This window comes from Rutidosis leptorrhynchoides, chromosome 3 (genome assembly GCF_046630445.1).
Source record: "Rutidosis leptorrhynchoides isolate AG116_Rl617_1_P2 chromosome 3, CSIRO_AGI_Rlap_v1, whole genome shotgun sequence".
NCBI classification, from domain to species: domain Eukaryota; kingdom Viridiplantae; phylum Streptophyta; class Magnoliopsida; order Asterales; family Asteraceae; genus Rutidosis; species Rutidosis leptorrhynchoides.
This window is the reverse complement of record NC_092335.1, coordinates 260,223,601-260,249,239: the sequence shown is the minus strand read 5'-3', so window position 1 is coordinate 260,249,239 and position 25,639 is coordinate 260,223,601. Positions and strand designations below refer to the sequence as shown.

The following is a 25,639-nucleotide window of genomic DNA, read 5'->3' as shown; positions in this document are numbered from 1 at the left end:
ACCCTTTATATTTTTGGGACTGAGAATACATGCGCTTTTATAAATGTTTGATGAAATAGACACAAGTAATTGAAACTACATTCTATGGTTGAATTATCGAAATCGAATATGCCCCTTTTTATTAAAGTCTGGTAATCTAAGAATTAGGGAACAGACACCCTAATTGACGCGAATCCTAAAGATAGATCTATTGGGCCTAACAAACCCCATCCAAAGTACCGGATGTTTTAGTACTTCGAAATTTATATCATGTCCGAAGGAGGATCCCGGAATGATAGGGGATATTCTTATATGCATATTGTTAATGTCGGTTACCAGGTGTTCACCATATGAATGATTATTTTTGTCTCTATGCATGGGACGTATATTTATGAGAACTGGAAATGAAATTCTTGTGGTCTATTAAAATGATGGAAATAAATGATTATGATAAACTAATGAACTCACCAACCTTTTGGTTGACACTTTAAAGCATGTTTATTCTCAGGTGTTAAAGAAATCTTCCGCTGTGCATTTGCTCATTTTAAAGATATTACTTGGAGTCTTTCATAGCATATTTCGAAGAACATTGCATTCGAGTCATTGAGTTCATCAACGATTATTATTAAATCAATTTATAGTTGGATAGTGGATATTATGAAATAGTATGAATGCCTGTCAATTTTCGATGTAAAGAAAGATTGTCTTTTAAAAACGAATGCAATGTTTGTAAAATGTATCATATAGAGGTCAAATACCTCGCAATGTAATCAACTATTATGAATCGTTTATAATGTATATGAACGGGTCCTTTCACCTAGGACTTCTGGAAAATTTATTTTCAAATATTTCGTTTCGAGTAGATGACTTTTCGTTTAGGCCTCGCCTAAATCCGATATACGGTTTAGGATTTATAGCCTTCCGAAAGTCACTACGCCGTTATAACGACGTGCTGAAAAAATTCTGACCTACTCGCGCTTGAACCATAGCCACGGTCAAACAACATCGAGTTAGGATCTAAAAATTGGAAAGAGGTTAGAGGACTCACATACGGAGCCTTGGACACTGACCTCTTTTCATTTTGTATAGAGGTCGTAGCAGTTGTCCGAAGTCAGCCTTTTGTTTCGATCTCTATTCTTGTTGAAAACTTACTTTATCTTTTACGTATGATAATAATGATGATGACGATGATGATGATACTTAGACTTAATTTATTCACTTTTAAAATTTTGGGGACAATATACCGACTTAGTAACCTTTGACTTAGGTTGACGACCTTACGGACCGACTTACTACCTGCATACTTTTCATATCGACTTTTACTGCTTATTCACTGTGAGTTATAGCTTTCCTTTTTACTTTACTATTTTTGGGACTGAGAATACATGCGCTTTTTATGTCTTTACATACTAGACATGAGTACTTAAAATTTATATATGTGTGGGTGATATAACGGCACAAAGATTCCACTTAGCACGGTAACGTTTAATCATTGGTTTTTGAACCGGTGAACGCGAATATTAGATATGGATCCATAGGGTTTTACATCCCCACTCGGGCTAGTCGCGATAGCATTTAACGGGTGTTTGATACTTCGAGAACATACACACTCGCCAAGTGTACTTTTAGGGGGTGATACTATTATTACGTTAAGTTAGTTACCGGGTGCCCACGGTTAAGAATATACTTTTCATACTGTTTTGAATACGAAATCTCGTGGTCTACATTATATTACTGAATACAAACTATAGCTTACCAACATTCGTGTTGACTTTTAAGCGTGTATTTCTCAGGTGCTTAGACGTTGTTTCTTCCACTGTTAGACTTGCTGTCTTGGTGTTTTAGACTTGCTGTTACAGACTCGCTGTGTTAGACTTCCGCTGAATTACTTAGAGATGTCTCAATCATGAAACTTTTATTTTGCATTCGCAACTTATGTTATTTTGAATAATGGCTTTGTAACGACCTTTGTGTCATGTTATCTTTTATAAAACTTTATCCTTTTCATGAATGCAAAACTTGTTTTAAAACAGCATGTAGTATTAAACCTTGTAATGGACCTGTTGATGTACGAATCTAATTAGCATGTAGTATTGATAAATACTGTGAAAAATATGCTTTCGAGATGTACGGAAGCATATTTTTCACAGTATTTGTCAATACGAAATCTAATGTCTAATTACTTGGCAACTTTTAAAATCCATGTCGATTAATTGAAAACGTTTTGAGAGTCTAAATCAACAAAACCACCTGAGGAAGGGTCGACCATCGAAAAAGTCCTAGGTTGGGGTCCATGAATAGATTTAATAATGCTAACTCAAATCCAAGATTTACAATTAACATACCTCCAACGCCACTTATAACGGAAGGCTTTGTTAAGAGTTTCAAGAAAAACCCTTAGCCCACCTTTAGATTTTGGAGAAGTAATGACCGACTATTTAATCCAATGAATCTTTTATCCTCTTTGTTACATCCTGATGCGTGCAAAATTGAATTTTAAATATATATATATATATATATATATATATATATATATATATATATATATATATATATATATATATATATATATATATATATATATATATATATATATATATATATATATATATATATATAATACAAGCTATTACTAATGAGCACACATACTACAGGAAACTAGTCCCAATCAACGTAAAAATAGTAAATAATAAAGGTTGTCCATAAAGAGTAGGAATTATGTCACAAATCAAATACATAGAAAACTAAATTCTCTCACGCGCGTATGACCACTGGCACGTTTATGCCCAAGTATTCTCGTGTGTGACTAACTAGACTCACTTGCCTGTGACCACTCTCGCGAGTGTATGACTTCACTATAACATGTGAAAATGCTACACATCAGGGAAATTAGGATTTTCGATTAAAAACGAGATTTTTGCAAGGAAAACACAAAGTTTTACGATACGAAGCTGTACAAACGCGTTTAATACATTATAACAACCCTCACTTTTCCACTTCTGGATTTGCTATTATGCCCCTAGGGTTTTGTTTACATGCATGTTAAATACTAAGGTTGTTATTTGAACCAAAATAAAATACGAATTAATTCAACGTTGACTGGATGTTATTTTTAGACGGCAACATATATGATAATTAAAGTTATATTAATGCATAGTAACTTTGATTAATAAATATATGAATTAATTATAATGTGGCACGATTTAAATTTAATTAAAGTTTACATAACTTTAGTTAATAATACTAATATTAAAAATGTATTGTGTCATTTTATAAATTATAAAAGTATAATGTAATTAATATAGTTAATTAAACTAATTAAGAGACAAATAATGTAGCTAATTAATTATTATTATAATAACTAAAATAATTATTATTATAATTTAAAATTCAGAATTAAAAAATATATTAAAATAATATCCTTTATAAAAAAAATTCTAGAATATTCTATATGATGAAAGGATTTATTTAAAATTTATTGGATAATGTCAAATCTTGTAAAATTCTAGAGGCTTCCTAATTAAGATAAGATTTACAAAAAAAAAAAAAAAAAAAAAAAAAAAATTAAACCCACCCTCCATCGGCCGAATTATTTAAAAAAAAAAGAAATTAAATGATTAATCTTATCTTTATTTTTCTTTTTCTTCAAGCCAAATTTTTGTATAAATACCACATCATGTTTCACAAAAAATTTCACAAAATCTTGAAGTTCTCTCAAAACCCTAAAAAATGATTTGAGGTACTTTCATTCCTTTCTAATATTTTATTTTTTATTTCTTTCTTTTCGGTTTTCTTTATTTTTTTTATAGCCGATTGCTTTTATTTTTATAAAAATGAAATCAAAACTAACATGTATAAATTATATTAATATGTTATAATTAGTATGAAGTATCAAACTTTGATATAAAAATTATTTTTTATGAATTTTATAATTGAATTTATAATTTTTCATAATTAAATACTGAATTAAACAATATTTACGATTTACATATTTAATTAAATTGATAATTATAAGTTTAATTATAAAACAAATATAATAACAATTAAAAACTTTTCTTTAATTTTACTGATCAAATATAATTTTTGTAATTATTATATACGAATTTATTATTTATTATTAATATTACTGTTAACCGAAACAAATAAAAGACAAACAAATCGTGTACAAATTATTCAAAATTTGTATGAACTGATTGAAATAAATATTATTATTATTCTGATACTATAACATAATTTATTTATTTTTTATAACGATTAGAAAAATCTATTATATATTATTCAGTTTTTATAAACAATATATAAATCGGGTATTAAATTTTATAAAATAATTAAAAACACAATAAACACATGAAAACTCATTATATCAGTAAGTAGAACTGATTTATTTAATAATATGAATTTTTGGAATATTTATTATATTTAATTGTTGAATTATGTAATAAATATGTATTTACGATTATAAAACCATTATAAATATAAATAACCATATAAAAATTGTTTATATAAAATTTTTATAATTTCTTAATAGTTATCTAGAGTTAATAAAACCAAAATATAATTTATATAGTCGATTTTGTATTTTTTTTCTAGATCTAAAACAGTTTCCATATAAAAACTGAATCAAAACAAGGAAAATTGCTAAACAACTAATTAAATAAGATAAATATTTTTATAAACTTTTAGACAGATTACTTTATTGATATTTATTAATAAACTTGAAACTATAAATATTTTGTATTTTTTATAATTAAAAACGAATTTATAGGATATATATGTACTCGTAAAATACATATATAAATATATATAATATAAATATGTAAAAATATTATTTTTAGAACTTTATATATTTATTTAGAACATGTAAAAATTATATATATATATATATATATATATATATATATATATATATATATATATATATATATATATATATATATATATATATATATATATATATATCTTACTAATTATTAATTTATAGGTAAATCTATATACTTAAATAGTTATATGTATTATTATAATTATTATATTTATTATTAATACTAAAATATTAATATTATTTATTAATATTACCTAAATCATTAATGGGATATTATTTATATATTTTAAATATTATATTATATTATTTATACAAGATTATATTTAATATAACATTAGGTTTTGAGCCCGTGCGTTGCACGTCAACTCAAAAATCGTTCCAAAATCCTATATATAGACATGCATATATATATATATATATATATATATATATATATATATATATATATATATATATATATTATATATATATATATATATATATACATATATATATATATATATATATATATATATATATATATATACATATATATATATACATATATATATATGACAGCCAAGTTATCGATACGGGTTGGATAGATATAGATTACAAACATGAAGAGAGATACGTGTTAGAGTTAAGATTATCAATGCCAAGTTATATGATGGTGCATTTGGATGTTAATTTGATTACAATCTTCAATTTTCTCAGCACCTTAAATCAAAACCTTTGATAATCCATTGATAATTGATGAGACCATTATTTTAGAGCTAGATTGTGATAATAGAGAAGTGTTATATTTTTTAATTAGTTCCTATTAATACGTTTCATTGATTGATATATTTTTTTAACATCAATATATTTTTTAATCATTCTAATTAAATTTAATTTTCTTCTCAGTTATTGTTTTTTAATTAACTTGTTATTATAAAAATTATGAGGATATAACATGTGTAAATTCCACTTGTCATTAATTCCTATTAATACTCTCCTAATGACACATACGCTAATTTAAACTCTCTTTTTATATAAGTATATAGATATTAAGTTTATATAATACTTTATAATACACTTATTAATATAATAACTTTATATTAATAAACTTATATGAAGTTTATTAAACTTATAATTAAACTTTTTTATATAAATTATATTAATAGTACAACCTTAACTAAACTATTAATATTAATATATTATTAATAACTAAATACTAATGAAATTTATATATGTGATATATATATATATATATATATATATATATATATATATATATATATATATATATATATATATATATATATATATATATATATATATATATATATATATATATATATTTATATCATACAAGTAACATTAAATGTGTTGTATTCCTATACACACGCAACATGTAGAAACTTTAATCATATCGATAACGTATGACTTAAACAAACTTCACCGCTACTTACTGTCAAGTGGATGATGTCTAGAGTGCTAATGGGAATAAGGTTTTGGATTAAACTAAAAGTTGTTGACTTATAGTACAACTGAAAGTTCCTGACCCTCGCATCTGGTCATCTCATGACTTACTTGATTGCACCGAGGTTTGGGCAAAGTTGTATAACTTCTAAACATGATTATGGTGGATACACAAACATGTTAAACAACTCAATAACTCATAAATTTACTTATGAACTTCTACTTGTCGAATGGACAAACTAATGACCTAACTTATATCTCTAGGTTGAGATCCTGGTCATTTACTTGCGTTCGTTACTTTTGTGGAATAACTTATATCTCTAAGGTGAACTTCATAGCCCCGCTTTTTTACTATTTCATAACTGTTTTACAACTTGGGGTGAGACACATGCTTGTTTTAAACTGCTTTACACTTTAGACACAAGTACTCAAACTAACTATTTCTGGCATGCTCTGTTTCATGCTAAATCCCTGCCATGATATCGTTAGTTACTACATATAGTGGCAAACTTAATTATTGTGAGTAAGCATATTGAGAGTAACGTCTCTATTCATTTGACCGCTGGTCTTTGGATACATGATAATGATTTAACGACACGAACGGATAAAGTTTCATGGGGTAAACTTTGTTTTGTCTCGATATCATACAACACAACATTACTTTCGAAATGGTATATTTATATCAATTTGCTTTTAAACTAAATCTTGTGGTCTAAAAACTTGGTTACTATCGATATACCTATGATTTTCACCAACCTTTTGGTTGACACTTTTAAGCATTATTTGTCTCAGGTGACTGCTAGCTTTTGTGCTACTTGGTGAATTGAATGCTGCCTACTTGAAGTCCTTATTATACCATTTTTACTTTGCATTAAACATTTATATTACATTTTGGATTATGATGTAAACAATAATTACTTTTTCACTGCTAAAATTTACGGTTTTTATAAAATGTCTTATTTATAGTCGTTCACGTTTATTCACTTATGTTATGGTATTGGTTAGTCACATTTACCCCCATTTGTATTTGGGGGTGTGACATACATAAACATCCCAAAAACACGAGAAATAAACGTAATTAGTGCTTGTAATTGAGTTTTTCTTTGAAAAACAAAACCCAAAATAACAAACTTAAAAATTGGATGAAACACTAGAAAATCGAATGTTTCTTCAACCAATGCTATGGTACCACTTTGTTGTTGCTATTATGATCATCATAATTAAAAGGAATCACAATCTAACTTGCAAAAATAGTTGATTATGATTTCTAGTGAATAAGTAACTTTGACCAAATGAATCAAACAAATCAAAGGATGATGTGATTAGATTGATGCCTTGAGTTGTTTATTCAAGTTGGGAAATGAGTAAACGTTCAGATCTAGATAGAAAACGGCTAAGGTTTAGTGTAAATGTGTGAAAAGGTTAGGTTTCAAATGAGGCACAAAGTGTACTATTTATACTACTGATATTAGACACAAGCACCTGAGTCAGTCATGCGTGCGCATGACTTACTCACACGCGCGTGCGAGTCTTTGTGTATAAATGTGTATCACTGTCATACACATATATGCATGAGTGAGTCATGTATGCGCATGACTTACTCATGTGCGCGTGTGAGTCACAGAATGTATATGACTCACACTTCGCACTCTAGAGTGCGTATGAGTTTGTCATGCTCGTGCATGTTAGACATGCGCACGTATGACCGAGTAGAGGCTTGTCAAATGTGATTCGATTATAAACGTTCGATATCTGCAACACATTAAGTAGATTAAACTATATATAGCCAATATAAACATAAAACGTTCAATACATAAAGTGTTACAAAAACTATGATTGAAGATTAAACGTTACAGACTGGCCATAGTGAACTAGGGACCTACAATATGTACCAACATAATCCACCTATTGCCAAATCAAAGGAAAGAAATAACTAAAAAAATATGATTTCAATTGATAGGATGAAACACCTTTTAAAATCAACTTTCATCATCGTGGATTTCTTTTCATACATCTACACCAATCAACAATCTCATATATAACCAAGGGACCATCAAGAATTTGCCTCCATTTTATGAAAAGGGTTTGTTGGGGGTTAATGATGAGATCAAAAATAGAAGCTAAGCTCTTATCACTGATTTTTGTTAAAATATAATATTGTAAGCCAATCAAACTAATGGGTCGGTTGTGTTTTAAATGGAATGAAACACTATGAATGTCACCCGAAGCATGTAAGATGTTCGCAAAAGCTAGAACATCAGTCTTAAGAAGCATGAAACCTGAAGGAGTGAAACACGAAGCATGAAACCCGAAGAAGCTCCCAAAAATGCTTCAAAAACGAAAAGAAAAACCATCCACTTCTAGGGATTTGTCATGTCCACATGCTCAAACCGCACTTCTATCCTCTAAATCAGTGAAAGGCTTCTTAGTGATGCTCTATTGAATGGCTTAAAGGGATTTAAGATGAGGGTTGCGACGCATCTTTATGATATTATGAAAATGTATAAACTTTTATTGAAAAAAACTCCAAGAAAGTGGCTTTAACAAGATCTGGAGGGGAAACTCAAACACATGTAGACTTGATACTAGAAACTACTACCTTTTTTCTTTTTCGATTCTAAGAGGAGTTGGAAAAAACGTGATAAGGATGAATAGACCAAGTATTTATAGCACATGTAAGGATAGAAAAAACGTGATAAGGAGTTAGAAAAAACGTGATTCTTATTTGTAAACTGTATACTTGCCGTCTTCTGACGTGTGAAGGTTCGAATCTCTATGTGAACAAACACAAAGAAAACTTAAAGTTGGTCGCAACTTAGAATGTTTATAATGATCTAACTTTGTAACTATAAACTATGGTTGAAGTTGAATGATGATGATACATATTTTGGCCAATGGCTTATTGGTATTGCTGCAAGCCTATAACTCCTTAGCGTAATGGATGGGGTAGATTGTCGATTGACTATTACTCTTCAGATAAAGTCTCTGCAGACCCGGATCACAGTCTAAAATGTGGGGTGGCTTAAGTCAAACTTGTGGAGCCAAACTATGAGTTGATCCATCTAGCGCTATGCGGGTAAGTCTTTAAGTCTCTGAGTGAAAAAGTATTGTGTGAGAGAGAAAGTGTGTTCTCAGTCACCAGTCCAAGTGTCTGAAAGTGATGGATCAAGTAGCCTATTTATAAACGTGAGTGCTCTGTAGTGTTCGGAGACACGTGTAGTGTCGTCATTGATTGATTCATGCGAAAAGTGCATAACCGACTTTGTGCTTTATGCTGACGTAACATGTGTGTTGCTCACGTGTTCTTTTTAGGGCTTAAGCATAAAAAACAGCCTACATGGCTTACACAAAACACAGGGTGGCATGTCTTGTTATTTACAATATGTTTCTTGTCAGAGAAAGCTGAACATATTTATCCATAAATGTGGGGTAGTGATATATATACAACCAATTTTTACAAATACACAACCAAACATGCTTTACAGTATTGTACTGTACAACACTGTAAAACATGTTTGGTTGTGTATTTGTAAAAATTGGTTGTATATCTATCATCACCTATAAATGTTACGATGTCTTTTTTCATCTCTTTTAAACGTCACTTTCATCATGTAAGGATTTTTTTAGGGATTATGAAAATTTCAACGAACACTATTTTATTTTTACGGTATATTAAAATATCTTTTTGATCATTTTAGGCTTAATTTATTACTAATATATACTCTCTCCGTCCCATGTTCATAGACCATCTTTTATTTTTGGGTTAAAGTTAAAAATAGGCTATATACTTTCTCAAATGTCTCGATATCGCCCATATACCCATATGCGTCTCACTGTTGGCTATATACTTTCAAAAACTGTACCAATGTCAATATTTCGTTACCGGTACCTGCTGAACCGGTAAATTTTGTTATTTAACTTTTTTTTTCATTTTATATGGATACAAATAATTCATATACTTTTACTTTTGTTCTTATATAATCTATATACTTTCAGTTTTTTTTTCCAATGCATTACCGACGTATCATGATTACTTAGAAGCCACGTCATCAATTGTTTTCGTTGAAGATAAAAAAGTATAGTGACTTATTGGTACACTTTTTGAAAGTAAATAGCCGACAGTGAGATGCAAATGGGTATATGGGCGACATCGGAACATTTGAGAAAATATATAGCCTATTTGTAACTTTTACTCTTTTTTAGGTTGTCCTAAATTAATAGTCCACCTCCATAAATTATTAAGAATAATTGGTTAAATTTCTTTTATGCACTTACTTTATTCAAATGAAATAAAATTGTTGATAAAAAGTAAGAGTTAAAATTGGAAAATAGACAAAAATACATATGGTGGTCACTTTTTTTTTTTAAATGTGCGTTTTTTTATTTAGGGAATATTAAATTGAGATATACTCTTTCCGTCCCAAATCTATAGTCTACTATTTCATTTTGAGATATCCCAAATGTGATAAAAGTCTTTTGTGTCTCTACTTTATTCATGTAGGACAAAAAGATAGGTAAAAGATAAGGGGTAAAACTGAAAATAAACAAAAAAGTACATGTGACACGTATTTTTTTTTAAACTGTGTATTTTTTTTTTTTTGTACAAGGATAATAAATTTGAGACCCATGGGTATTATATAATGTGGGAGATAGGAGAAAGGCAAAGGAGGGCATGATCGTCATTTACGATAACAGTAGGAGATAGGAGATAATCATCAAACCAAAGCATGAAACTTTCATTCTTCTACAAGTGTACAGCACAACATAACACACCCCAATTATATCTAAACACTTTTAATCAAACAACTTACTATTACTATTATTATTACTTTACTAGTATTATTTATTAAAGTTTTTAGTCGTCGCATACTTCTGTGTGTGTTTTCCTCCTTTCCATTCAGTAATAATCTTGCTCTTTGATTGATTTATTAAGGAATTGTTCATCTGAATTTTACAGAACCTCGCAGAATATTCTTCAGGTATTTATAAAAATTCACTCAGTTTTGATTTTTGTAGGGTTAGCAGCTTTTTGTGATAAGATAAAGTGCTATTCTTCATGGGTTTTCAAATTTTTGTAATGATTTAATTATTTTTTGTTATTTTCGGATCAAATTTCTGTATTGATTTATGCATTTCAAGTGTTTGATATATTGTCTGACTGAATTGCTTAGTTATAGAATTATGGTATAATAATTGAGAGTTGGAGTAACTGTTATAACTCCATCATGTACTACTTTCTTATAGTTGTGTACTTACAGATCTTCAGAGATTACTATTTCAGTAGTGTTTTTTTGTGCAAGAAAATTGCCTTTTTTGGTTCATCTTTTTAGAAAACAAATAGAAAAATTAAAATTCTTCGCAGTTTTTGTGAAAATATTAGAGTTTAATGTTTAATACAATATAGAGTATATCTTAGGAATGCAAGTGATCTCGAAACACCACCCAAGCTTGGCTTGAGTGGTATGGAGGTGGGATTCAACTTGAGTACTGCCAACCCAAGTTCGATTCTCACTCCAAGGAGTTTCCGGCCTTTGATGGTACTGCCAACATCAATGCGAATTGGGAAGGTCTTTGGGGGGTTCTCCCAACCTTCGATGGTACTGCCAACATCGTCACGAATTGGGTTTCCTTCTAACGCGTGTGTGGGTGACAAATGAGAGCATGAGATTTCGATATCGCCATTCAATAAAAAAGTGATATCGAATTTTTTTTTTTTGAACTTTGTGCTACATGAATATAATTACATATGAAGGTTTGTATACCGAACTATCTATTTTAAACTAACAACTTAAATTTTTAAGGGTTTTGTGCAATAAATATGAATGGAAACCAGGCTACACCACTTAGAGATCAGAACGAAAAACAACCTTCAATTCTTGAGGTAAATCGCAATGCCAACATTGTTTTGATGGCATTTTCGGGTTAATAAATAATAATTACCATATATATATATATATATATATATATATATATATATATATATATATATATATATATATATATATGATTTTTCTCTGGCTTACTTGTTTTCAGGTTGTCAATACTGAGAAGCTATTATGGGCAACAATTCAACATAAAGGTATATCACATGTAGAGGTTCAAGATTTATATCGTAAGGCGCAGTCTATATATGAGAAAATCATTCTTAATGAGTATACAACAGTTGATCTTCAAGAAATTGAGTATTCTTTGTGGAAGCTTCACTATAAACATATAGACGAATACAGAAAGAAAATTAAGAAAGTGTCTACGAGTACCGAAAGTACAAATAATCTCAATAGTCACATCGAAGGTTTCAAGTTGTTTTTGTCTGAAGTTGCAGAGTTTTACAAGGGTTTAATTGCAAAATTCCGAAAAACTTGTCGCCTAGAAGAAACATTCGTCTTAAAACCGAGTGGAATTGAACCCGAAATCTTTCAAAAATGTTGTTATGCGTGTCATCGGTTTTTAGTTTGTTTAGGTGATGTTTCAAGATATATGGAGCTCTGTAAAAAACCCGATGCTCAAAAATGGGCTGGTGCAGCTATGTACTACTTGGAAGCTACTACGGTTTGGCCCCATAGTGGAAACCCCCAAAATCAGGTATGGTAATATTGAGTTCAGTTCAATTATTATGTGAAAATTGTTGTGGCTTGAAAAGGAATAATATTTACAATATTTAATTTCAAGCAATTATGCAGTTGGCATTATTGGCAACATACACTGGAGACGAATTCCTTGCGTTGTACCATTGTATACGAAGTTTGGCTGTTAAAGAGCCTTTCCCAGATGCTCATGACAACATTAGGTTACTCTTTGAAAAGGTAACATTTTAGTAGTTTACAATAGAGGTGGAAAGCCTGCTGGTTGGGTTAAGACAGTTATCTATAGTATGGTCAAAGTAAGTAGATCCACGCACTTTTTGTCCTCATTATGGTTGCAAACGGAAGTTGGGGTGGTCGTTGAAGCAGCCGATGCGGCGGTTTGATGACTAGCCTCTTCTGATTTGAATAGAAACGTTTAACTAGTCGGGCAACGGTCAAAAGTAGGGTCAAAGTCGGAAAAAGTCGGTTAAAAATAAGTCAAAAGTCGACTTTTTGTGTGACCATGTTCTACTGTAAACGAAATCCCAAGCCCATTTAAAAATTAGCTAGGAAAAACACTGAGTTACAAAGTATCCGTTAAAGTTAAATTAATAACAACAATACCCAATCTTACAAGTGTGAGTTACGGGGAGGTAAGATGTATGACAATCTTTCCCCTTCCATAGGTAAGAAATACTATATAATTATCTATAGAAAACATTATAAAAAACCTATATATTATTTAAACTAACACCACATCATCTTATTTGTAAATCATTTATGTTAAAATTAGTTATGTTTGAAATATATTTATACTTAATATATTTATATTTAAAAGTCAATGTTAGTCAACTTCCGTCTCAACCCCATCTTGACCGTGTCTAGACCGACTTGACCTTTCTAGATGCCGACTGACTTAACCTTTCAAGGTCCTGAAGGACTCGTCTCAACCTCACGTCTTTTTCAACGCTGGTCCTCATAGATAGCTAACGCCATAATATTTTTATTCTTAACAATAATTCTGTGATGACATCAAAACGATTTCTTCTGTAAATAAACTGATTTAAGGAGTTGTATGCCTTGTGCTTTGAAACTACACTTTTGGTGACTTTCAACCAAGTTGACCCGTTCATAAGTAGATAGGTAAAAGTTGGCCACTTCTGCTATGCACCAAGTCTAAGCGGTTCACCTTGTTTTCTATGTTATATTTGTAGAACAAAACATCCCTATTGCAGTCACTTTCTACAGACGCCCACATTGACTTCTCAAAACCACTGAAAAGGCTTTCATCACAGATTAAGTCACACTCTATGGATTCAACAAATATCAACAAGTTAAGAGCCAATGAAAATGTTGATCAAGCAAAAGTCGAACTCTGGCCTCTTTTTGTGAGGATGATAAGTTTCTTTTTGTATAAACCCAGGTACATAAAGCTTTTCTTGAACATCGTTATGTATATACGTAGTATTTGTTTGAATTTGTAATTATAACCTTCGATTTACATATCCAAGAATGAAACTTTCAAGTCCTAGAAGATTCCTTAATTAATGTTTTATTCTCGAATAAATGTAAGTTATGAACTCAATAGTTAAGAATAAAACTCCCAACAAAAATACAACATAAGTGAAGGTGGCAATCTCAACCCATTTCTTTCTAAATCTGTCTGTGTGGTTTTTATCATTCTAATGGTATAATGAATCTTGTTAACTTAGATTAAAATGGGTTGAAATTTTCCAAATTTGTGTTGTAATGCATATAACTTCATACATCATTTAATGCAAAACATCAATTCCTATTAAGCTAATATAATATCTGTATCCAACTAACCAATTTAAGCGACGCTAATAATTTTCAAAAGATTATCATTTTTAATAGTTTTGACACTAATAATTACAAATTCTTACTTGTTATGCAGCTTTGAAGATTTACCTCATACTTTTGCATCAACATTGAAAGAGTTAGAACTTTTATTGGCATTAAACGATGTTGAATTGGGTTCTTCATTAGAACCATACGAGGCGTTCGATTCATCAAGAAAAGGTCCGTATCGAGCCATTCAAGCCGTCGCCATTTTAATCTTTGTAGTTCAAAACTTTATCAAAACACCCGACCCGAAAGGGAAAAACAACGAACATCTGTCTGCGTGTATTACATGGGCTTGGACTTGCACATTTTCTTTCATGGGCCATCTTATTCAAAGGTGTGTCACCCAAAACAATCAAGAAAATTGTTGTTCTTTGTTGCCAGCTGTGCTGGTTTTTGTCGAGTGGTATGTTGGTACTCTTGAATATGCAGAAACTTGTGAAATAGATGAGAAAGTATCCAATGCTAAATCGTATTTCTTAGCCGCTTTGGTTGACCTTTTGACTGAATTTAATTCTAAGGAACGCGATATGCTTGACTCTTCGAGTCAAATCGCTTTATGGGAAGACCACGAGCTAAGAGGGTTTGAACCGTTGTCCAAATCAAACGACTTGTTAGATTTCGTTACTCATTCTGATTACAGAAGAAGGTTTAATGAGGGAAACCAAATCCGAATATCACGCATTTATCGTGCGTCTATAAAAATAGTCGATAAATTAAACGATTCTTCGCAAAGTCCAATACTTGATGATCAATCTCGAAAGAATTTTACACCGAAAAAAGTGGATGAAACGAGTTTCGTGGAAGAAGAAGAGGTGATTCTGTTTAAACCATTAACTAGATACAACTCTGAACCGATTCAGACCTCCAGCGTTGACCCAGTCAACAACGAAACTTCTGACGAAGAATTACGTCGTTCGTCTTCACTAGTCGCTGAACAAAATAGGGCCCACGGACCTCCGTCTCTTAGTGGTTGGGTCCTTAACAGAGAAAGTTTAAATCTTGAAAACGAAAGAGGACCGAAATTAGCTCCAATTTCAGAAATACCAACATCATCTTTAGCTAATATGTCAATAGCAAAAGAATCTGTATATGTTGATCCTATTCCTTCAGCCCCGTTTTTACCCGAAGACCCTGTTTGGCTCAGAGGAAATTTGGTTAAAGAAGAACAAAGTATAATCGGTGCACCACCCGTAAGCCGATTCATGAACCTTGGTGCACCACAAGAGCCATTAGGTTTTAGTGCTGCGGTTCCTGGTTTATATCGTCCACCAGCGTTTGGATTAAGTTCTTCTGAATGGCTTTATCGGTACAATAACAACCTTAGTCTCGAGGTCCCTTACTCTAATCATCATTTGCCAGTTTCTGGAATTAATTCTCCGGGAAATGTTCGTGGATATGATAGATTTGATGTTATCGATAAATGGGGAAACCCGTTGGTTATGAGCCCAAATCCGTTTGAGTATCAAAGACCGAACGTTAGTGGTAGCAGTGAGATAAGAACAGAACAACCACAACTTTTGCAACATTTGAAAGAAAGAGAATGGAAGTTGCTGAATGAATCTCCATTTAGAGGTCATCCATATATGGGGAACTGAATACAAGTTTAATTAGATAGTTAATGTTTATGCATACTTTTATGTTATTATTATAGAGATGTATACATGGTATGTATTAATATGTGCATAGATATCTTCTATGTTTGAGGCTTGCAGAAGGTTTGTACAGGACAATTTGTATTTGGAACAAAATCTCCCCTTTTGTCCGGTGGTTAGGCATCGTCTTTTCGGTTTTCATAAGTGTTCATTTGGATGTAGTTGAAGTTGAGAAAATGTTATCTTAGAATTGTAATTTAGTTAAAGTATTATTTGGTTTACAGGGGAATGTATGATAGATGTATAAGCATGACACCTGGGTAAAATCACTTGAAAGTTCTTGATTTGTTGTGCAAGTGCTTATTTTTTCAGTAATGTAATATCATGTCTTTTTGGTTCTATATCTTACCTTATTGATCTCATATACTATCAGACGACCAAAATTTTATCGTTTCCTTTTGTACAAAATGCCGTATCATACTACAAAATGCCCTATCATACTAAACCATAACATTTGATTGTTCTTTTTCCTTTTTTGAGTAACATATGGCCTAAACTTCTTTTTAACTATCAATTACCTCATCCATCATCATTTTTTCCTTAAAACCTAAGATCTTATATACTTTAGAGGACCAAAATTTGATCTTTTAGTTCCCCTACCCAATGTGTTATCAGACTAAACCATAACATTTGATATAGTTTTCTTTTTGTAGTAACATGTGGTCAAACCTTCATTTTAATTTTCAAGTACGACATTAACATCATTTTTTTCTTAAAATCTAAACGCCTTTATTTTAAAACTCTTTTGTATTATTATTATTATTATTATTATTATTATTATTATTATTATTATTATTATTATTATTATTATTATTATTATTAACATAGAAGTTTTAAAACTTACAAAAAATTAGTGGGAAGCCTAGAGACAATCTGAGCCCCCACACCTCTAGCAATAGCAAAACCTATCCTAGTAAAAATATGAGCAGCAGCACCGGCACCAATATCTTGCGCCATCGAACTCTTCTGAACCCGCTTTAGCAAAGAAACAACCTCCTTCTCTAATTCCCCAAGGGAAGAAAATGAGAAAGGAATGAAACCATAGCCAATCGCCTGACAGCTAGATTCGTACTTGACCCGCTTCCGACGAGCCGCATCAACCACCGCACGTCCAGGGACAAAGCCAGAAAGCCCAGACTGTGTCAAAGGAGAAGACCCTGTCAAGTCAACACAAACATCGCGACCACAATCCCAGGAATAAAGTAACACATCCGCCGGTCTGAGGGCCCTGTCGTTCCCTCCAGACAACCCAATGTCAACCTCCTTTCTCGCTGAAATCCCAGATCGATAACAAACATCAACAAGGGAATCCCGAACAATATTATGTCGATGCTTAATACCCACCAGCACAAGACACCGCGTGATCCCCGAAAATATCCCCAGTAAAAACCCTTGAACAGGCAGAGCATGCCGTCGAGATAGAGAACAATGGAACACCTAACCGGTAGCACAACACACATCTGTAAGTCTTTGCGTTCATCGTCTGACCCAACCCCAAAATAGGGACTGCCCTTAGCCAAGCAGAGGTGTGATCACCCTGCTGTGATTTCCATAAGGCCGATTGTCGGGGAGATAACGAAAAAGTGGATTCTGCAGAAGCGGTAACATTTGTGAAATAAACATCTGCCAATTTTTTCGTTAGTATTGGGGCGGCGACCTTACTCGGATTACCTAAAAAATCAAACCCAACCGTTTTATTAAACAGACCCAATGCATCTTCAAAATCACGACCAAGACCAACAATACCCGCATGACGTAGGAGCTTGGTCTGCAACCCAGCAGACTGTAATCGAGAAGCCAGAAAAGCATAATGACGAACATCTCCTGCAGAATAAACACCAAGCCCTCCAAATGCAAATGGTAAGGTGGCAAGCCGCCACTGCCAATCACCAAACCCAGGCCCTGAAGCAGTAACAATACGTTCCAAGGAAGATCGAAGGGCTCCATCGAAAGCGCGCTGAGCCGCCTCAAATATACAAGGAGGACAAGTACGCAAGGTAAAGTAGAGTTTAGAAACTCCCGTACATGCCCTAAGCAACAACAACTCACACTGAGGATCATCAAGCTTAGCAACCTTATCCATAAGCGCAATGGACTTGGTCACCCTTTGCATCACCAGTTCACTACTAAAACCAGGATCGGAACTTGCGGGGGCCCCAAGCAACTTAACACTATTTAAAGGCCGATCAATATTAGGAGGAAAGACACCTACTTGCCTGCTGCGAGGGTCCTCCGTAGGCCAGAAAATTTCTGTTTTTTCAACGTTGAGATGTAGCCCAAAACGAGGCCCATCGTCCATAATCAAATGTAAAACCTTCCCCACCACCAAAGTGTCCCCAATAATAGTGCCATCATCTAAATACCACGCCTAAAGACAAACCTCAAAATTATCTCTGATTTTAGAAACCAAGGGTTGTAAGACCAAAGCAAAAAGCAGCGGACCAAGGGGATCACCCTGTTGCACCCCCTGAGAAGACCATAATGTGTGGTTCCCATAATACAATCTGGCAGGATTATAGTAGCAAAATTCAACCCACCGAGAAATGCTCGGACAAAGGCGGCGAACTTCACGTAACATGACTGCACGATCAACTAGATTGAAGGCATTTTGAAAATCAACTAATAACATAGAGAGGCCAACATCAGAGCCACGATCCTCAATCAACCGATTCACAATAACGTAGAGAGGCCAACATCAGAGCCAACACCAAATTGAAGACCATCGAAGTAATAACATAGAGAGGCCAACATCAGAGCCAACACCAAATTGAAGACCATCGAAGTAACTTCCCAAAGACTGGCCAACCATAGCAGCGCCAACCTTCGAAACAAGACGTCGCCAAACAGTACCCACAGCTATAGGACGAAGACCACCGCCGGGCTTGACAAGCGGTGTGAGGGGAGCACTAGCTATATACTCTCCTAATTCCATAGGGCACCTTCCAGCTAGAAAGAGATTAACGACCCCGGTAATAGAACCAACCAACTCATCCGAGACTGCCACAGCAGCACCACTCAAGCAATCCATAAGGTGTTGCACACGTAAACCATCCCTACCACATGAAGTGCCCCGAGGAAAACTTTTAATCTGGCCCAAAACAACAGCAGAAGTCGTAACGAGGTGAAGGTGATCAACCGTCATATCAGGCAAGGATGGAGCTATAGAAGAAGGGTGCTTAGACAGCAAGTCCGCCAGTGTGGCGTCATTATAAGGAGCAACGCCTGATGAAGAAAGAACACGAGCTGCAGCGGTGTAATGGCCATCACAAATCTTCTTACGACATTGCTTAATATTACGCTCTTCCAAATCAAGGACCTCATCATCAACCACTGACAACATAGGATAATCCTCTGCCAAATACTCCCTCACAAGCTGTAAACTTCCACCCGCTGTCCCCCACGAGCAAATAGCATGGGAAATATTCTCTTCCTGATGCCGACGCTTTATCGAAGACCTAGACTCCCGACTACTCCGTGGCCGAAAGGTTTTAAGGGTACAAAGGGGTAACACCAACAAAGAGACCCAACTAGAAATGTCATCAGGCTTAGAGATCACCTTATCAAGAGCACCTTTCAAAACCCGAGAAAACCCCAAACGACAATTGGGAGGGATAGACTTAACCGTGCGAAACCCCTTAGAGAACAACCGATCAAGGAGAGCCACTTCAAAACCATCGTTATGATCACGCACCGAACCATCCTCAATACAAAGTCGAGCAGGAGAAGAGGGAGCTAGTGGCTTGAAAAAATTATGAAGCACAAAACGAACAACACCATTTCCCTCATCGGGGGGCGGCACATCCGGTCCCCTACCATGACGGCACTTAGCACGTACCGTGTATGTTTTGTAGCAAACACCGCATAACCAAATCCCCATACGCCTAAAAGTAACATCAGCCTCAGTATAAACACCTAAATTAGAAGTAAGAGAATGTCGAGTGACATCCCGCGCATCGATACCACAATGACGATCACTAAGATGCTTGATAAGAGAACTTCTAACTAGTCCATTTCCACTCCCATTTTGATAGCCACTAAGACCCACAAAGGGACAATGAAACTTCACAGCGGCATGCGACATAGCTGCACACAACCTTTAGTTGTAGTGCAAAGCTAAAATGACAGATGCAAAATCCTCATACACCAATAAAATTATAACCATGAAGCCAAGATAAAACTCACAGGGGACTTTTAACAAACACCTGGTGGGCACAGATTCTATTGTATAATGATACAGATTCTACTGTAGCTGCCGTCCGATTGCTGGACTGGATCGGAGAAGGAGAAATAGAGGTCGGTCTAGTAGAGGAGGAGATCTTAGGCTTCAGAGATACTGTGAGATTTACGCTGCTCATAAATCGCCGGCCATTAATTAATGAAAAATTAAAACGACGTTCAATTTCAATCTCTTAATTTCTAAGCTTCTTCAATCAACCTTAACTTCAATCTAACTTAATTCTACAAATACACTCCTTCACATCAATAAATCAACCAGTTTTTACACATTCTATCAACAACAAATCAACAATGCAGACTCTCTTTAACATCTTCATCTTCACACTTCTCTTCACATCCTCCATTTCTTCATCACTATCGCCGTCTCCATCACCGTCACCGTTATCGCATTCAGTTCCAGATGATTCAATTTCAAATCAATCACGGTCACCGTCACCGTTACAGGAATTAGGTTCAGATGACTCAATAACAGATCTGTCACCTTCACCAACGCAATCGGATGAATCGATGACGCCGTCGTCTTCTTCGTCACCGGCACTGACGCCGGAAGTAGTTCAGGAGAGTTATTATTATTATTATTATTATTATTATTATTATTATTATTATTATTATTATTATTATTATTATTATTATTATTATTATTATTATTATTATTATTATTATTAATTTTTTTTTAAGGTACAATGGTTTAAAGTTTATATTATTATTATTATTAAATAATTGATCATATTTTCATCTAACGTTCCTAATATAATGTTACTTTCTAATCTAAAGGTTATTAATTTTCCATGTCAGGTTTTTGTGAGGTTGCTTTGCTAATATTACTTCAGTTATAATAGTAAGAATGGTGATGATGATTATTATTATTATTATTATTATTATTATTATTATTATTATTATTATTATTATTATTATTATTATTATTATTATTATTATTATTATTATTATTATTATTATTATTATTATTATTATTATTATTAATTAATTAATATTATCATTATATTATTATTATATTTTTTTACGTTTAATTTGATAAAATGTACTAGATTATAACTCGCGAATTGACGGATTTTCACACAGCAACACGCGAATCATCTCTTATAAAGTTATATATCTAATTACAAACACACATGGCCGGTTCACTAATATGTTATTCCATGTTCAATATATAAACATAAGTCATAATAAATTTATAAAAAAGTTATTATTTTTAAAAATCAATACAACCAAGAAGCTATCATAATGAATAACAATTACTTAACGTGTTATAAATATCGAAGTATTATATCATCATTCTAAGTATAATAACCCAGATCAACATATGATATATGAAACCACTATATTATCATAATGATAAAAATCCGCAACAATGCGTGTAGTGGCGAACCTACATTTATGTTTGTGACTCCTGTGCCACTAGTTACGAATTTTTTTTTACAGACACTCATTAAAAATTTTACAAAACAACACTAAATGTAATTGTAGGACCCCATATATTTTTTTAAGTTTGAAATTTTGTAGTAAGAGCCACTAAATAATATTTAAAAATTAGTCAACTTATGATTTTATAGTATAAACCACTAATAAATATATAAATTTATATAATATAGTTAATTGTTTGATACTTTGATTGTGACATTTAGATTGTAATTTTACAGCACATGTAATATGTTACGCTACTTCAAAATTTTGGGGAATCTAGAATTTCATGTTAGTGCTTCGGTAACTACAAATATAGATGAAGAACAACTACATGTTCTAGTTGAAGAGGATGATGAACATGAACATCGGCCCCTTTTATAAAGTAATTCGATGGTATTTATAATTACTCAGAGGTGTCTTCGAGCATAGGCAAGATAGACAACCGTCTAGGGCCCAAAAATTTAGAAGGGCCCAAAATTTTGAATATGTAAACATTTTTTTCAAATATATTTAATTAAATCTTATAAAAAATTGTCAATTAAAGTTAAAATACCCTGTTTTTAATATTTAAATACAATCTAAGTAAATAAATAGGTAAAGTGAGGTATTAACTTTTTATGCGTAGTAAAAACTTTAACATATATGAAGACCCATTTTTATTATCGTATAGCGCCTTTAAATTGTTGAGACGACCCTGTAATTATCCAACCCGACCCATTCAATTTTCGTTTAAGTAAATTTAGGACCACATTGAATTACGATCCTAGATTCGCCAAAATATGCGCCGGGTAAATATCACTCCTTATATAATCATATATCATATATCATATATATCATAACTGTACAAATTGAATAGATCATTGAATCCATCCATACAATTAATATATCAGTATGATAGTTTATATATATATATATATATATATATATATATATATATATATATATATATATATATATATATAGGGAGATGATCTAGTGATAACTCAAATTGAGTGAGAACTTTGAGAACTCCAATTAGAGAAAAAAAAAAGTGACAGGCGAGCAAAAACAAGGGAAGTCGAGCAAAAAAATACGCAGGCGAACCAAAAAAAACCAGGTGGGCGAACAAAAAAGCAGGCGGGCAAACAAAAAAAAGGTATTCGAGCAAAAATTTAGGTGCATTTTATCACATGTTCTACATTTTTTGTTTGATTCTACAAAATTGTAGAACGAAAATGCATTTGAATTGGGGCAAAATTTAGAAGGGCGAACAAAAAGTCGGGCGGGCGAACAAAAAAGTAGGTATTCGAGCAAGAATTTCAGCTGCATGTTCTACAATTTTGTAGAACAACATGTAGAACAACATGTTCTACATGTTGTTCTACAAAATTGTAGAACATGCAGCTGAAATTTTTGTTCTCCCTTCAAAATTTTTGTTCGTCAGCCAAATATTTTTTGTTCGCCCGCGTCTTTTTTTGTTCGAATTCCTGGTTCTCAGAGTTCTCAATCCAAAAAAGTTCTCATTTGATCCTTCTATTATATATATATATATATATATATATATATATATATATATATATAGTGGTAGGATCAAAGGGGAAGTAACCAATCGAGGGGAAGAGGGGGGAAGTAAATTTTTTTTCTTCGTTTTTTGAAAAAACTTTGTTCGCGAACATTATAGATTAGATAAAAATATAAACAATTAATAAAGACACTTTGTGATAAATGTTTTTAGTTTGGCGGAAAAACGCTCAAAGAAGTAATATATAACAATTATCGTGTTTTTTGAGCGTCTGTTGAGGTTTTAGATATTAGGGTTTAGAAATTTAGGGTTTAGGGTTTAGATTTAGGATTTAGATTGAGTTTTTAACATGAACGGTTTAGAGTTTAGGGTTTAGGGTTTGGGGTTTTGGGTTTGGGGACTAAACCCAAAACACCAAACCCTATACCCTAAACTCTAAATCGGCTAAATTTTACTTAACAAAACATGAAAGAAAAAAAATGTTAACATTCTTCACGATCAATATTATCTTGAATGTTATTTTTATCGATCGTTTTCCCGCCTAAATAATAACATTCATCAAGAAGTGTCTCTTTTAAATGTTCATATTTTCGTGTGATCTTGATGCCTAAAAAAATTCCTACAAAAAAAAAAAAAATAAAAAAATTGCTTCCCCCCGCTTCCCCCCGATTGGTTACTTCCCCATTGATCCTGCCCCTATATGTAATGACCCGAATTTTTCGACTTGCTTTTGTGCTTGTTACTTTCTGCGAAACTGCGTATTTGTGCGTACTGAGCTATATTATATTCCGGGATCTTATTTCATAATTAATTACCTTCGTTTATAACTTACAACGTGCCATTAAGTACGTAGTTACTTAACTTGATTCCCGAATGCTTTTATGACCGTTAGTGTCACTTGACGTTTAAAACGAGCTATGTATTTTGATACACGTTTGACTTTGGTCATAATTGCAATATTATGATTACTGTTAACACCTATTTTCTTATGAGGTAAGGCTTAGTGTACCAACACGATACTAGAAGTAATCTAGCTTTAGGTGGGTGAGTGTTGCCGATTGATGTTTGCTCTTGGGAAATAATCCCTGCAGACCCGGTTCACAAGTATAGAAACTTGTGGGGTGGCTTCTTCAATCTGTCGTTTGTAGAGCGTAGAATTGCTAGCCGGATGACTTCTAGTGAGAGAAAGTGCTAGAGAGAGAGGTGAAGTCTCTGCTCTCAAATTTGTCAGAATGTTTGAACTGTGCAAAATGACGACCCAAGGGGTCTATTTATAGTGTCAGATCCACCGGATTGTTCGGAGACACGTGTCAGATTATGATACGTTCTGTTACTTGTGATCCGAAATTTATGCTGAAAGTGGCGTTCTCCGGTCAGGGCTTACGCGCTAGGCGGCCTTCAGGGTTTACGCATGACGGAGCAACCTGTATGTAGTGACCCGAACTTTTCCATGTTTATATATATTAATTGAGATTGATATTTACATGATTAAATGTTTCCAACATGTTAAGCAATCAAACTTGTTAAGACTTGATTAATTGAAATAGGTTTCATATAGACAATTGACCACCCAAGTTGACCGGTGATTCACGAACGTTAAAACTTGTAAAAACTATATGATGACATATATATGGTTATATATATAGTTAACATGATATTATGATAAGTAAACATATCATTAAGTGTATTAACAATGAACTACATATGTAAAAACAAGACTACTAACTTAATGATTTTGAAACGAGACATATATGTAACGATTATCGTTGTAACGACATTTAATGTATATATATCATATTAAGAGATATTCGTACATCATAATATCATGATAATATAATAATTTAAAATCTCTTTTGATATTATAAACATTGGGTTAACAACATTTAACAAGATCGTTAACCTAAAGGTTTCAAAACAACACTTACATGTAACGACTAACGATGACTTAACGACTCAGTTAAAATGTATATACATATAGTGTTTTAATATGTATTTATACACTTTTGAAAGACTTCAATACACTTATCAAAATACTTCTACTTAACAAAAATTCTTACAATTACATCCTCGTTCAGTTTCATCAACAATTCTACTCGTATGCACCCGTATTCGTACTCGTACAATACACAGCTTTTAGATGTATGTACTATTGGTATAT

At 32.6% G+C, this 25,639-nt stretch overlaps 1 protein-coding gene across 1 annotated transcript; it reads left to right on the top strand.

The window, feature by feature from the left end:
* The first annotated feature begins 11,092 nt into the window (after positions 1-11,092).
* Positions 11,093-16,522, top strand: LOC139897375 (nonsense-mediated mRNA decay factor SMG7-like). Its single transcript, XM_071880071.1, has 6 exons — positions 11,093-11,220; positions 12,043-12,122; positions 12,275-12,823; positions 12,922-13,044; positions 14,019-14,227; positions 14,720-16,522. Exons 2-6 carry the CDS (start codon positions 12,060-12,062, stop codon positions 16,263-16,265), a joined length of 2,490 nt encoding a protein of 829 aa, XP_071736172.1. The 5' UTR covers positions 11,093-11,220; positions 12,043-12,059; the 3' UTR covers positions 16,266-16,522.
* Positions 16,523-25,639: the final 9,117 nt, after the last annotated feature.

What these genes read in the sequence shown, in the direction of transcription:
- LOC139897375 (XM_071880071.1), top strand. Translation starts at nt 12,060, where the DNA reads ATGAATGGAAACCAGGCTACACCACTTAGAGATCAGAACGAAAAACAA. An exon ending in AACAACCTTCAATTCTTGAG is followed by an intron (nt 12,123 to 12,274) that starts GTAAATCGCAAT and finishes ACTTGTTTTCAG; the next exon opens with GTTGTCAATACTGAGAAGCT. An exon ending in TTCTTTTTGTATAAACCCAG is followed by an intron (nt 14,228 to 14,719) that starts GTACATAAAGCT and finishes CTTGTTATGCAG; the next exon opens with CTTTGAAGATTTACCTCATA.